Here is a 14,940-nt window from a genome sequence, read left to right on the forward strand (position 1 = left end):
GCATTTAAACTGGAACAAAAGGACAAAAAAGGGCAAAAAACCTCATAATTTCGCATAGCAAAAAATGGTCAAAAAAGCCATAGTATAGTATGTCGAAAAAAGTCAAATTTTGACATGTCATAAAAATGTCTAAAAAAGACATATTATAGCTTGTAGAAATGTGTCATAGTATACTGAATGGAAAATAAACACCAAAAACATCATAATTTCGCATATCAAGAAAATGGTCAAAAAAGCCATAGTATAGTATGTTGAAAAAAAACAAATCAAGTAAAAAAAAATGGCTGAAAACAACATATGCTAGCTTGTAGAGATGCATCATAGTATACTAAGTGGAAAAAAGGGCAGAAAACACAATTTTGAATGACATGCTATAACATCACTTTTTTAAGCTGTTTGTATGGCATAGTATGGTACAACTTTTTATGCTATCTTGGAAGATATACTAAAGTATACATTTGTTATGGTATTTTGGACGACATTGTATAGGTGTAACGATTTAGTGTGAAACTGGGATTCAGACACCAAGAACAGTTCAATCAAATCCAAACCTTTACTGAAGGAAGCACAGGTCATTCATGTGTAGGCAGTCAGCCATGGCGGAAAATTTCATTCAGGGAAATCACAGACATAAAAAAGTCCATAAATACGAGCAGAGTCACCAGGTAAGCAACCACGAGGAAAAGGCTGATAAGCATAAACACACTAGGGCAACAAAGACAAACTACACAAGGGCTGATTACTAACTACACAGAGGTGAGTGAAAAAAAGACATAGGTGAAAGACATTAAGCAATCAAAAAAGGCGTAAAATCTCAGAAAGTACAAGTAGCACAAAACACATTGAGAGGACATTTCAAAATTAACAAACATTTTTCACACCACTTCTTTCATGTCTTGTTCTGGCCCAGTTCATGATCTAAAATAGTGAAATAGGTGTATAGGGACACAGTAGGAGGGTTCGGCGTTCTGTAGGCAGGTGAAGCATCAAAGCAAAAAAAAAAAAGAAAAGGTGGTCTTTGGTTACAAAATAATAATAATGGATAATAAATAAATACATTTAAAAAAGGAAGGTACATTCCAGAGAATAATAAGACAAAAATGGCAATGGTAAAATATTCAAAAGTAACACCTCACAATACCTACATGGACAATGATCAAGAGAAAAAATAATGTTAACACTGAAAATATAAAGTAAATATATACAACATGTACCTAAAGAAAAGGGACCATAAGGGGCCAGGGACAATCATAGCCTGAAGCGTGTGAATCCATCTGCTCTCTTTTTGGTTGAGTACTCTCTGTCTGTGTCCTCTTCTAGAGGTCAAAGGTACATGATCAATACCTATAGCTGTAAAAGAGACCAATGTGAGTTTCCTTAAAATGTTTAACCATTGCATACTCACAATTACCAGTTTTGCCAGCACGCACGCTAAGCGGACCTGTAGGCGCTGATTAGTGCGTCCCACGTAAAAAGCCACAAATAAAGAGCAAGTGAGTATAAACATATAACGAGTAGTGTTGATTAAGTGCCCAGCAGTAAATAGCTGTTGTGTAAGTGGGCGAGTATAACATCACACTGTTTACAATGGACGCATTTAAAGGTACCACTTGGCACTTTAGGTAACCATATGTCATGTTCCTTGGCAGGTAAGTGACTATGAGCTAGGAGCTCTCCTGAAAGAAAAAACTGGAGGTTTTGGAAAACATTTTGCAAGGTCTCATCAGACTGAATAAGACCCCAGTTCTTGTTCATTGTATTAGGTTAGTTTTAAAGAGGAAATCAAACTCCTGTGAGTAAATGAAGTTCTCATCTTTAGCCTTTATGAGCATTTCCTTAAGTTCCTGTGCTTAAGTCAGTGTAGGATTGCTTGTTATGGGAGTTAGTTCCTTGTTCTTCTTGTAGTCTTTCTCATCACGTTGAAATTTGCTGAGTTTTTCTTGTTTCGGTGTCTGTGAAAATTTGTTGATATTATGGTATATTGGTCTGTTGGAGTCTCATTTCTGTATCATTCTCAAGGTCTGCCGACTTCTTGTTAACGACATCAGTGTCTTGTTGGATGATCACTCTGTCTTTTTTAGCTTCTTCAGTTAATAACAGCATCAAGTCAGATGAACATTTATACAGGACGGCCTCCCATTTCTTCCTGAATTCATCATTATCTGTTGAGCCGTATGCTGGGAACTTTTTGATTCTGAGGCCTCGTGGGATGAATCCTTTTCTCCGGTAATCAGATGGAAATGGAATTATGGTCCAGTTTAATGTCCTTCTCCTTCAGACATTTAAGTTCAGCAAAGATACCTTTAGGGTTAGGGTTCCTCAGAGAGTCTGTGGGTCTGACGTTTCCAGACTGACTCCTGATAATACGTCTGCCATCCTCTTCAGACTATGAAAAACCATTCTGTTCCATGTTTCCAAAATGTGGGTAAAGGCCAGTTGAAATTTATCCAGATGAAAAAATTACGCTCAACAACACGTCAGTGGAGCACCTCCCAAAACAAAACACTGTTGCAAAGGCAATAGAGACAAAGTAGGTGGGCTTCTACGTTCTGTAGGCAGGTGAAGCATCAAAGCAAAGAGAAGATGCTCTTTAGTTAAAAAATAGAAGTGAAGGTGTATTTAAACAAAAATCCATCCTGGTGCAGCTTCACATTAAATTAGTTTGAGGTATCACTTTGTGGTCTTCACTCATCAGAGTCACTCAGCTGCCGCGGCAGAAAGAAGACGGCCTTCTGTCCGATGTGAGTTCTTGGACCCAGTTTAGGTTTTCCGTTCTTTTTCAGAGCTACGTACCAGTTCCTGTCCTGATATTTCTGAGGTATATATGTGTTGTAGTGATTTTCCTCCAACTTCTCCAGGAAGTAACATTCATCATTCACTGTAGGCTGAGACATAAACACAAAAAACTGTAACAGCTGAAAGCACTTTTGGGAGATCTCAATTGTTTGGATTTAAAATTTAAAAATGTAGTCACCAAAGACTACTTAATAATTTACAACAGATATCATGGAATATTCAGCTACATATGGCTGCATCATTTGGTTTTGATTAAAGGTAGGGTTGGTAATTCTGGAAAGCTAGTAAAAAATGAAAGTAGCATCTCTTCAGGGTTTCAGGCAGCCTTTTCTGCTTCTGTGGCAGTGGTAATTTTTGATTTTGCTCTTTCAGTAGACTTTCAACAAAGTTACTCCTGCAACTGCAGCAAAAGTGGCGGAGATGCGCTCAGACTGCAGGCTGGAGCACGGTAGGGTCGCATACGAGCAGGGAGACACGGCGGCATTTGAATGGATATTTCCATGCAGACTGCAAGGCAGTGAGTGGTCAGCGTTTTTACAGGATTACAGTGGCTACAGATGTCGGACCTTTTTCAGAGCTCATAAGTCATTGATTGCTGTCTAAAGACCATTTCAGCCAATGTAACAATTTGCGTATACAGCTAAAAGTTACCAACTGTAACTATCAGATATCATCTTCAGGTGTGTTGTAGGTACTCACTGAACTGTACAGTCGGCCCTCGTTGCTCATGGCCAAATATCGCCCGGCTTCTATTCCGAGGATGACCACAACACCTCTGTCCACAGCTGTGAGCTTTAAAACAGCTGGAAGGTGAACACATTTAAAACCACATGTTAACAAGTGAAATCTATAAACACACCTCTACAAACATAAGTCGCTTTCTTTTTTGGTAAGGGAAAAATGGCACAGACAACTCAGAGATTTTTGTCAGTTCCAGATGTCCTGTCAGTCTCCTCTTAGCTTTAGTTAACAGATGCATCAATGGACAGAAGAAGATATTTTTACATTTTTTTAAAGTAATGCTGACACGTTTGCAGCCTGACCCTTAACATTTGAAGTCACTGAGAAGACCTGTACATTTTTTTAATTTCTCCTCTGTTCATGTCTGCCATGTGACCCCAGAGAGTTTGGATCGGCAGTCCCACCTCCTCCACATTAGTGCTCAACACCGGAGCCCCCCAGGGCTATGTGCTCAGCCCCCTCCTGTTCACACTGTACACTCATGACTGCACTCCCACACATCAGGAGAACTCTATTAAGAAGTATGCAGACAATATGTTTAAAAAAAATGACAATAAATCTACCTTGTACCATCATATATTTGCTTTTTAGAGTGTTTTTGCAGAGAACAGCTGCTGGTTGCTGATGCAGATGATGCTGATGAGATTGGTGGGATTGTTATCAAAATCTGTATTTATTTCTTTAAATAATTTTTTCATATTGATTACTGTAATTGTATTATGGTCATTAACATAATGAACATTAAGCGGGGAGAGGAGGAAATGGCTACATGGGTTTCTATTTTTATTCTATTAATCTTTTAATTAGGAAAACACTTCATTCTTAGGCTTGAAAAGTGCTACATAAATAATACTATTACTACTATTATTATTATTATTATTATTATTATCATCCCTCCTCAATTGCTGTTCCTGAGGTTTCTGACATTTTTTTTCTGTTGAAAGGGAGCTCTTTGGGGGGAGTTTTTCCTTATTCGCTGTGAGGGTCAGGACAGGGTGTCTTTTGCTCAGTGGCCCTCTGTGGCAAACTGTGATTTTTGATATTGGGCTTTATAATAAATCTGAATTAAACATTTACCAGTCAAGCAGAGCAAGGTGACACTCTGGATAATAAAACTTCACAATTAGGCCATACCTCTGCACTTCATAGCAGTGGGATGTGTGGGTTATACCATTATACATTTTATTTAGATCAATTTTCAATCCCAGTTTATAGCAGATCTTCTACTTTCACTTCGTTAAGTTCGTCAAATGCATTTAAAATGAACTCAAAAGTCAAATAGACCTGTGAAAAACAGAACTTGCTATACTTTCCATCCCTAAAATGAGCGATACGCCCCTTTAAATGTCAACAATTGGCTTCCACATTTTCCATTTAAAGAAACTTCGTAAAGGCATGCATTTTTTTCCTGCTGTTGAACCTGACACGCCAGCAGTAAAGGAAGTACACGCATCATATTTTAGGCCTGACCTGGGTGTAAAATGCGCTGTGTTGTGTTGCGGTCTTACTGTGAGCGTCCCCGTCCTCCCTCTGTCCCTGCACCGTCCCATCGGGGAGGATCTGGAGGTGATGTCCGCCATTCATGCAGTACAGCCGAGTCAGCCGCCGGGAGTCCCGCAGCGGGCCGCCGTCCACCGTCTGCTCCTCCGACACCAACATCTGCCCATCGGCCATCCCGATCACAGGAAGCACAGCTGTGGAAACAACAGGGGGTCTGTAGAGGAGTTAGGGTTTGTCGATGAGAGAAATCTGCGGGCTCAGTCCCCTGCAGCGGTCAGGTGTTTACATGCTCGGGAACGCGCAGAGAGATCACAGAGGCAGCTGGGTGCGCGTCCCCGACTCCTGGCCTCAACCTGATTAAAAAAAAGTATAATGTTGTGTTTTGTTTGTTTTTATTTTGTTTGATAGCTCCTAACCAATTCATCATAAGGAAAAACAACACTTGAGGCATTAGGAGCACACGGCCAGGTCTATGTGATGAATATATGAATATTTAAATTTAATTTTAGCAGTGGTGAAGAAAGTGCTCATTTGCTTCAGCAAAAGTTACAATACTACAATAGCAATGATACTCTTACAGGTAAAAGTCCTGCATTCAGAACATAACACTAAAAACAACAATCTGCACTACAAATTTTACTACAAAATTAAAAGTTTTAAGCTTTGATCCTAGTATAGTTTCCAAGTAAATGTACCTTGTTAAATTCAAATACTTTCTTTTTAATTCGCTGGGTGGACGACAGAGCGGTTAACATAGTTTAGGTTCCTGTGGATCCTTAAAAAGTCTTAGAAGGCATTAAATGACTTCATGGGCTTAATAGGCATTAAAATGTCTTAAATACAGTAGTTAAGTCTTTAAAACGCTAAGACATCAGTCGTAGGAATATTATGAAACATTATTTCAGACATCAGACTGTAAAATCTCAAATAATTGGTAATATCCATTTTTAAATAAGTTCCTGAATGCCTCTCGCATTAAGGTCACACAGATCAGGATAGAAGAGGAAAGTTTGCATTTTTTTCAACAATTGAATTAGATCTTTAACTTGACCAAAATTTTTATCCTCTATGTAACAATAAATAAAAAGTCAGAACTGACTTCTCAAGTGGTATTGAAACAGGAGGTTGGATCCAAACCCTGGAGGTGCTGACACCAGATGTTCACATCCTTTAAACACAATGAACATAAAGTTAAATAACGTCAGTACAGTTTTCATCAACAGTCAATAAACCAGGTGTCAGAATGGAGAAGCGCATTTATTTGATGAAGTGCTTGCTGTGATAATTAAGTGTCTTACAACGAGATTACCGTTCCCAAAGTTCAGTATCATTGGGTTAATATCATGGCAAATACCGGCATACATATTCCTTGTTTTGAGAAGTACCACACAAAGACATACAGTTCGACCTTTAATCAATGGAGGAAAAGATCAACAGGAGTCACACTACAGAGGAAAAATAATACAGAGGGCGGAGGTATAGAAAAACTATTATTTGGAGACAAATACACCACATTTTCTTTACAATGGATTATATGTACATATTCAAATTTTTTAAGCAAATGTGTTTTTTTTAGAGAAAGCATATACCAGTGAAACATGATCTGCCCTTGATAATTCTGAAAAGTTAATGTCTGCATATGTTTTATACAAAATAGATTTTCAAACAATATTTGGGTAGTGCAAATCTTTTTTTTTTCTTTTTAGATTCAAGCTGGTTGATTACTTTCACAAACAGTTTGTGTGTGAAATAGACTGACTCCTATCCTATTCACAGTATTACACAATATGACCAAAGCCGTCATGTTAGAGTAAAAAAAAAAAAAAAAAAAAAAAAAAGTTTAATAAACAAAACAAAGAGCTATACATTTGTCTTCTAGGAGCTACGTAGTTTACACGGACGTGTTGAATTTGTCTGTGCTTGCTTTGGTCACCTTGTAGTCAAATAGGCTTATCGTGTGTGCAGCCTGTGTAGACTGATTACTGACGAGGTGTATCTTTTCCTGAAGATCTGGCCTGCAGAGATAATGTTAAATGTGAATCTCCTGTATGCAAATAGCTTATACTGGAAAAAAGACTACATTAAAAAAAAAAGCAACATATTGTTATGTGATGGTGACAGATTTTCTGTCATTTCTATTGCATATTTAGTTGTCCTCCTCAAAAATGTAAAAGTGAGCAAGAACACATTTTTGAGTGAGAAGAGGCAAGTGTGCGATTTTTTTTATAATGAACAGCAGCAGCAGTAGAGATCTGGATACACTGAATGTGAAAGTAACCCATGAGTAACCCCTATGCAGTTAATGAAGATGGTTTTTGACTATTTTGAATAAACATCAGAAAGAAAAATGACAAGTTTTATGATCCTGGGTGTGAATGACGACAGCGGCAGCACATTCCTAAAACTTTTCTAATGCTAATAGAAAAAAAATTAAACCATAAATCACAGAAGCAGACACATTTTGGGTATCCAAACTGATGTTTTTTGGTTCTGAAAGTCAGGACATTAACTGACTAAACATGGACAACCACATGCTGTGTGAATTAGATTTCAACAACCTGAGCACGGGAGCAAAATTTATATCAAGTGCTTGTTTTTTTTTTGCTGGGATAGTTAACAACAGCAGATCAATTTTATTTAAAGTAGGCCTTTATGTTATATCTCACTTGACATATTTATCCAATTATTTCAAGGTGGAAGGGCATCATGTTTAATTTGTAAAGAGCTTTTGTTCTTTTCAATTAAATAAATTCCTTTTAAAGGTTAACATTCATGTCAAAACCTGGATTACTTTGTGCTTTAAACACAAACAGAACAACAAACTGGCAATGCTGGCAACTGATGAAAATGTTGCAGCACCTTTCATGTTTACTCACAAAGACGAGGGACACTGACAGACCTACAATATTCTGTGTGATTACACAACACATCTGTGAGTGCCTTGTGTTACAAATACAGCTTGGTTATCACTCGTTATTATGACCACAATCCAGTGGACAGAAGCTCAGATAATTCAGGAACTTTTTTAAAATCTATTTCCGTCTTCTGATACAAACACTGACCAACTTTCAGCATCACTGAAAACAGACAAAACTGGAGTTTGGCACTGAAATAGTTCCCAGAGATTAAAAAGGATCCATTTTGCCCGCCTCCGCAGCCAGTGACGCTACACTTTCACTGTGACGCCATGAGGTGACTGATGCTAAGTGCTTTCAAAAACTGGGGCTCGACTTACTAACAGACGGACAAATTAATGTGTGAATGGACTAAAGACACACAGACATTAAGACACGGTGCCTACGGGGCGTTAGAGGAGCAGAAGGCTTCAACAGGAGGGGTCAAAGGTTATCAGCAGCTGTGGGAGGTTTACAGGATAATGAATCTGCTTAATCCAAAAAGCTGTATACACAAGCTGTCTATTATACAAACCGTTCTTTCAAAAGGAGGAGTTCGACATTTGGAGAGATGCCCTTCTCACTGTCTTGTTGAGAAAACTGATACCTCTCGTGTGCGTACGGTACAGCAAGGAACCAGTTAGCTTAGCTTAGCTATAAGAGTGGAGGCAGGAGGAAACGGTTAGCCTGGCACTGTCTACAATCTGCTTACTAGCTCCTCTGCAGCTCAACAATAAACATTATATCTTATTGTTTTATCAATACAAAGACTGAAGAATGCAAAAACAAGGATTCATTGTTTTTCCTGGGGTTACGCGTCTGATTATTTCTAGACCAGTTGCCGGGCAATCAGCAGTTACTGGAGCCAGCCAGGAAACAGTGCAGCACACAACCCCGACGAGTAACTGTGAATTGTGCTTTTTGTTGCTGTTGTTTTGGTTTTTATGGGGGCTGCACTGTATGTAATTTTTTTTTACATCCAAAGTCTTTATTGAGGGTTTCAAATAAAGCTTTGAATGTCTTTCATCATAGTTTATGATATTAATTGGATTACATATATTAGTCTATGTTGTTGTTAAAATGTTCTTTTCGGAGGGCTTAATGCCCACAAATGTGGACTCAAGCATAATGTTTTGTTAAATAATAACGTGAATTTTGACTTTATAACACTCTGGAGTTATTGGAAATTTTGGGATCATGAGTCAGAAACAATTCTTCTAGAATATATTTTTTCAAAAAGTATTAATAATATTGTGCATTAGTGTGGCCATATTATATAAGATTAGCTCAATCTGTATCTGCAATTGTGCAGAAATACTGGGTTTTAACAGAATGAAAAGACAAAGAAATCTATTGTTTGGTACTGGTTAAATAAATGAGACATATCATGTGTATTACTGAGCTTTAGAGGCGCTGGTAGACAGATTTTGTTCCCTTCAGACAGAGCCAGGCAAGCTGTTTCCTCATTTCCCGTCTTTACGCTAAACTAAAGCTAACCAGCTGCTGGCTCCAGCTACATATTTACTACACATACATAAGAGTGCTATCAATGTTCTCATGTATCGCTCAGCAAGAAAGAAAATAAATGCATTTCCCACAAAATAAAACTATTCCTTTAACAAATATAGCAAAGCAACAATGCAAAGGCTTTCTGTAATAAAATATTCAAAGTACTCTTACATGCTGTAGAGAAACGATCCTGACTGCGTGTCTTACAAAACAAACAGTTAGAAGAACTTTAAAACTGAAGGACGGTTATATTCCAACCAGTTTAACCATGTTAGAACCACAGAAATGTGTTCTACTGATGAATGAAAAACCACATGATTTTGCAAAAACAATAAAATATACCCCCCTCTTCTCTGATTGGTAGACGCAGGTATCTAACACATTCCATTATCAGACTATTGGGACAGGAGTGGGGGCTAAAATAAACATCAAAATCGGCTATTTCCTATGGAAAAAGATTTCTAACTTCCATCTAAAGTCATATAGCAAAGACTGGAACAGCGTAACAGTCTTTCTTCACAGTCTTTTAAAGCCATAAGCAGGGTACAAAGTGCTCATATCGCACTTAAGAAGTTGAGTGTGCGGGACATTGTGTGGAAGGAAGCAGGCTTTGAATATTCTTTCTCAAATATGAGGATCATTTCTACACGCGGAGGATGGGCCGAGCTGCCACGTCTAAAGATAAACAGCCATTGAAAAAAGAAGGAAAACGTTCAACTGCATGTAACATAAAAAGTACAATCAAGATATGATGAAGGTAGACCATGGTGGGTTAAAGAGACCACGCCTTGAACAGGGAGGAAGAAATGGCTAAGATGATATTTGAAGCAAAAAAGGCACATATTTTTTCCCTTTTAAAATAGACGTGTGTAAACCTGGAAGAGGTCGGCTCTTGGGAGTAATCATCCTTTTAACAACGATTAACAATCCAACAGAATTGTTTCTTATGTCCAATCAAAGCAATGAAATATGCTTTTTAAACGACTGGAGTTTTTTTTCCCCATATGACTGATAAACATTTTTTAATAACCTCCTATAAAAACTAAAAGAGGAACATACAGTCTAGAAGCCTACTTAAAAGCATGTTATTAATTAAGCTTTGTTACCTTTCCAGGTAACAATGACCTGGAAAAACGTATAAACTGTTACCATTTGAAAATGTAGAAAATACTATCAGAACCTGTACATAGATATTTGTTTTATCTACCTTAGATATCGTTCTGTATTTGAAGGTAAGAAACCTGAGACGTCATGGATGTTAGCCTATATCTCTGTGTGATTATCTTTTATCTTACAAACATTTCCTACTTGTTATACACAACATCTTGACTGCTCGACAAAACAAACCTCTGTGCTCGCTGTCTGGTTTCTACACAAACGTCTCCAGTCTCTCTCTTTCCAGACCCGTGAGCTACTACACAAAGTTGCATACTCATTCCCAGAAACATCATTTGCTCCTCGCCTTGGATCCTTGTTTCTTTCATCATCGCTCTTCAGGGGTGGGGTAGGGGGCATGGGGGAAGTGGTGAGGTGATGTGGTGGGATCTTAAGGCAATGTGTCCGTTACAGGGCACAGTCATCTCTGGTGGAAGAGGAGAGGTTTGACGCTCCCAGCTTTGAATTTTGGTAACTGGTTGCTGATGATCTCTGCAAGCATCTCCGGGAATTCCACACTCAGGGACTTATTCACAAAGGTGTAGAAACAGAAGCTGAGCAGCCCGCCGACCAGCTGCAGACACACAGAGCACAACGTGATGGTGGATAATCAACACAAAAACACACAGCCGGTGTTTGGTGATATGAAAAAAATAAATATTGATATGGCCATAAAATACATCTGATGTCGATCTGATTGTCCACACATTTCAACTGCTACTAACAAGTAGAGTCCTTATTAAATCAATATGATGGTGATACATGATGATCATGTATGTAGAAGATACCAGGGAGAGCCATCTCTCTGTTAAAATATTCTGTCAGTGAAGGCCTGGTTCCACAAAATAAGCACAAGGCAGAGCGTTTAGTCCCATTTGTTATAACCTTATCAAATACTACAAATGGGGCTGTCAATGCTTAACTGTCGCGAATATTTTTTTTTATCGGTAATGCATGTCAGCCTGTAGGTTAATTGTGATGCTTATTAATTTACTGCACTGCACACTAACCGGGTTTGGAGGGAGCTAGATAGCGGCCCAGGTCGTTCAGCAATTACCGCTTGTAACCCTCTTGGTACCCCTCAGGTCAGCCTGGTGAGCCCGCGGCTCAATTTTAAGATGCAAACCCTGTTCAGCATTGTTAAATGTTAGCTCTGCGAGCACTTGTTGAAATGCGTCCCTGCAGATCACTGAGTCAATGGAGCGTCAGACCAAAAAGAAAAGCCTTTTATATTTCACATGATTTTTTTCTTAAAAATTAACTGGTTAGTTACCGGTTAATGGGTGTCAGCTGAAAAAATCCTTATCAGTTTATGTGTACACTATATTCACCTTTCAGCACTCTAACTTACCATCAGGAAACCACTCCAAAGGACAACTGGATTAAAAGTGAAACTTCTCTATTTTCTCTACAAAGCCACCGGACTCCTTTGACAAAAACAGTATTTTTTGGGTTTTGGCTTATTTACAAAAGAATAAACGAGGCTAACTTCTCCCTCTTTTTTTTAGTAATTTTAAATCACAGAACAAGGGATCTGTTGGTCTACTGCTGCCTCAGTTGGTTAGTTTGTGTTATTGTGTGACTTCAGTGAACCATAACTATCCCTTAAAAACACCAAAGTCGCACAATAACACACAATAACACACAATAACAAACAAACGGAGTGACTGAGGCAGCAGTGGGCCAGCAGCTTCTGTCTTCAGCAAAGTAAAATTACTATTTTTGTCAGTTGAGTCTGGTGGCTTTGAAAACAGCGTATATAACAGCTTTACTTCCCCTACGGAAAAGACTCTGACAGCAAAGTTAAAAGTTGAGAACATTATAAATATAGCCTAAACGTAAGCAGATACAGTATTTTTTAGGTGGCTAAAATACATTTTGCTGCTGTACAGTGCTTACCTTCCACAGTGGTACTGTGGATGAGTATTTAATACAATCACACATAAAACATCCAAACCATCCCCTTTAAAGAGCTGCTGGTCAATAACTGCCTGCTGAGAACATGTACTACTGATGTCGGAGGATGCATTTTGTCTTTGTGTGCTGGATCTCTGTACCTCATGCATGGAGTCGAGCAGTTTGGTGAGCTGATAGAAACGCTGCCAGTTCTGGCTGGAGTTCTCCTCGCGCTTCACGATGGCTTTCCCCAGCTCCTTAATGTATGTCATACGAATATCATCAAATACTGCCTGGCTCTTCAGGCCGTCCTTTGGCACTGCGGCAGAGGGAAAACTAAAGGTCAACATCTGGAGCAGAGATAAGGATAATGTACTGTATACTGCAAAGGAGGGGGGAGACATGCTTTACATCTTAAATTAGCACGTCCAGGCAGTAAAGGGCAAAAAATAGGGCACCTGATTAATATTCAAAAGTTGTTTTTTTCAGGGTGCACTTCCAGTATTATTTAGCAGTAATAGTACTTACAGATGCCAGAACGAAAGCAGCACACTCTGAAGAGCTGTGTTAAAGCTACCTGCAACTATCGTTATAAATAGGCTTTTAATCTGTTTAATTATTGAGTCTTTGTTTCTTTAATCCTCTTGCACTAGATTACATTTAAAACAAGATGTGAAGATTCAGTTCTTATTCATGATAACTGCATGTTAGCTAATGAGTTGGAAAAGTGCTGTGATGTGATGTTTTGTCCTGTGCATACATCAACGTTGTCTTTCAGCCGCTGTAGACAATATCGGATTGGAGTAATAGCTTTTGTAATGATTGCATTAACACAGCACCACGTTTGACGTGTGATGGTGGAAGAAGATGGTTCAGCTGAAAGTCTGACCTGTGCTCAGCAGCAGCAGGACCTTCATGCACAAGTACTCGTCGTGGGAAACCTGCAGCCGGACAAACTCGCTGGAAATCTTCAGCATCTGCTCGCACTGGTCAGCCATGTAGGGCAGCTTCATCCGCTCCCTGGTGGAATTAAACAGAAAACAGTTAAACAGTGCAGCTCTTAAAGTCATAGCTGATTGATAGGGCTGCTTATGCTGTCTCAATCAAGGAGATGAAGCAGCTCCCTGTAATATCTCTGTAGATTAAACGTTCAAGGTCTTGCTGCAAACAATTTGTGGATCCTATTTGAAATCATTCTTCCAGAAGGTTGAGAATGAATATTTCAGATGAGTGAGTGTCATCTAAATGATGAAGTAATGTTGTGGGTGAAAGTGGGGACAAACTTGTGAAAAAAGTCTTGGGATTTATTGTAAGGAGTTGATTTTTTTTTCATTCCTTAAAGTAAAGTTAGTTTGAGCCACCAGCTGCTAAACGCTAACGTTTAACTTGCTCTCCTCCTGTTGATGTCAACATGGATTTGTTTTTAAGAATGTAATGTAAGCATTATCAGGAAAAGCACATCCCCTGATGCAGTGAGTTAACTGCATCCTTTCCACCCCCCCAAAAAACCTTTGTTGAGTGGCAGATGACAATCAACAAGGTGGATATCAGCTGATACGGATGTTCAGCCAATAAATCAGTGCATCCCTACATGGGTCCATTATTTTCTAGGTTTTATTTTTTGGTTATATTATTTTGTAACTAGCAGTTTACAGTTTAGTTGTTTCACATAATACAAACCACAATGGGGATAAAAAAAATATAAAAGTACATGTGAGAGTGTAGTAGAAACATACGCTGACATATGAAAACCACACCCAGAAAACAGATAAATGGTAAAATATAAGCTAAAGCAGTAGTGTTCCTTGTGTAATCTGAAATTTGGTCAAAGTACGTATGTCTTAGTGTCAAAATGCTGTTTTCCAGAGGATCTTCGAAAAGCATTTTCTCACGACCTGACATAGATTTCTGCATGATGACATTGCTAACCACCTAGAACGCCTAATCTGCTTCTTTGTGAGCCAAGCCTCTTTTAAAAATTGTGTCTTCCAAATTTGCAATATTACTCTAAACCCTCTAACTGCCATGTTAGGTCAGATTTGAAAGTAAAAAGAAAAAATAATCAGCAGTCCAGCAACTCAGGTGTTACTATTTGTCAAATGAAGTCTGGTGGTGTTGGAGGGAGCAACATAACTTCAGTTCCCCATCAGAGAGAACTGTCTGACAGTAAGGTTAAGCAGTAAAAATAATACACTGACTACAGAAAGGTACCTCATACAACCCCATTATAAACACTCCACGCTAACCATTTAAATTATTATTATTATCAGTGCTCACTGCTCTAACCAACATCCCAAAAACCCAGAAAAGAACGCAGATGGACCCACCCTTAAATGAAAGTCACTATAAAAAGACAATTAATTAAAAATGTAAATCACAGAACACCAGGGCCATATTCTTGGTCTTATTCTTGAAAAGATCCTAAAATTTAAACAGGTAATAGGCTTTT

At 38.5% G+C, this 14,940-nt stretch overlaps 2 protein-coding genes across 2 annotated transcripts in view; both read right to left on the reverse strand.

The window, feature by feature from the left end:
• Positions 1-390: 390 nt before the first annotated feature.
• On the reverse strand, positions 391-5,343 carry fgf1a (fibroblast growth factor 1a). The gene is made up of 3 exons (XM_042493611.2): positions 5,046-5,343; positions 3,496-3,599; positions 391-2,885 (listed from the first exon to the last, which is right to left on the reverse strand). The coding sequence occupies exons 1-3, from the start codon at positions 5,209-5,211 to the stop codon at positions 2,685-2,687; spliced, it is 471 nt and encodes a 156-aa protein (XP_042349545.2). The 5' UTR covers positions 5,212-5,343; the 3' UTR covers positions 391-2,684.
• Positions 5,344-6,275: 932 nt separating this feature from the next.
• nr3c1 (nuclear receptor subfamily 3, group C, member 1 (glucocorticoid receptor)) overlaps positions 6,276-14,940 on the reverse strand; it is a 29,856-nt gene continuing 21,191 nt past the window's right edge. The window contains exons 7-9 of the mRNA XM_042493206.2: positions 13,381-13,511; positions 12,653-12,810; positions 6,276-11,169 (exon numbers count right to left, since the gene is read on the reverse strand). Coding sequence (XP_042349140.1) covers positions 11,017-11,169; positions 12,653-12,810; positions 13,381-13,511 — 442 coding nt within the window. The 3' untranslated portion in view covers positions 6,276-11,016. The remainder of the gene's footprint in view (positions 11,170-12,652; positions 12,811-13,380; positions 13,512-14,940) is intronic.

This window comes from Plectropomus leopardus, chromosome 8, assembly GCF_026936395.1.
Source record: "Plectropomus leopardus strain MGB_pleo_1.0 chromosome 8, ASM2693639v1, whole genome shotgun sequence".
Classification (NCBI taxonomy): domain Eukaryota; kingdom Metazoa; phylum Chordata; class Actinopteri; order Perciformes; family Serranidae; genus Plectropomus; species Plectropomus leopardus.

What these genes read in the sequence shown, in the direction of transcription:
- fgf1a (XM_042493611.2), bottom strand. Translation starts at nt 5,211, where the DNA reads ATGGCCGATGGGCAGATGTTGGTGTCGGAGGAGCAGACGGTGGACGGC. An exon ending in GGAGGACGGGGACGCTCACA is followed by an intron (nt 3,600 to 5,045) that starts GTAAGACCGCAA and finishes TTCACCTTCCAG; the next exon opens with CTGTTTTAAAGCTCACAGCT. An exon ending in AGGGCCGACTGTACAGTTCA is followed by an intron (nt 2,886 to 3,495) that starts GTGAGTACCTAC and finishes TTTATGTCTCAG; the next exon opens with CCTACAGTGAATGATGAATG.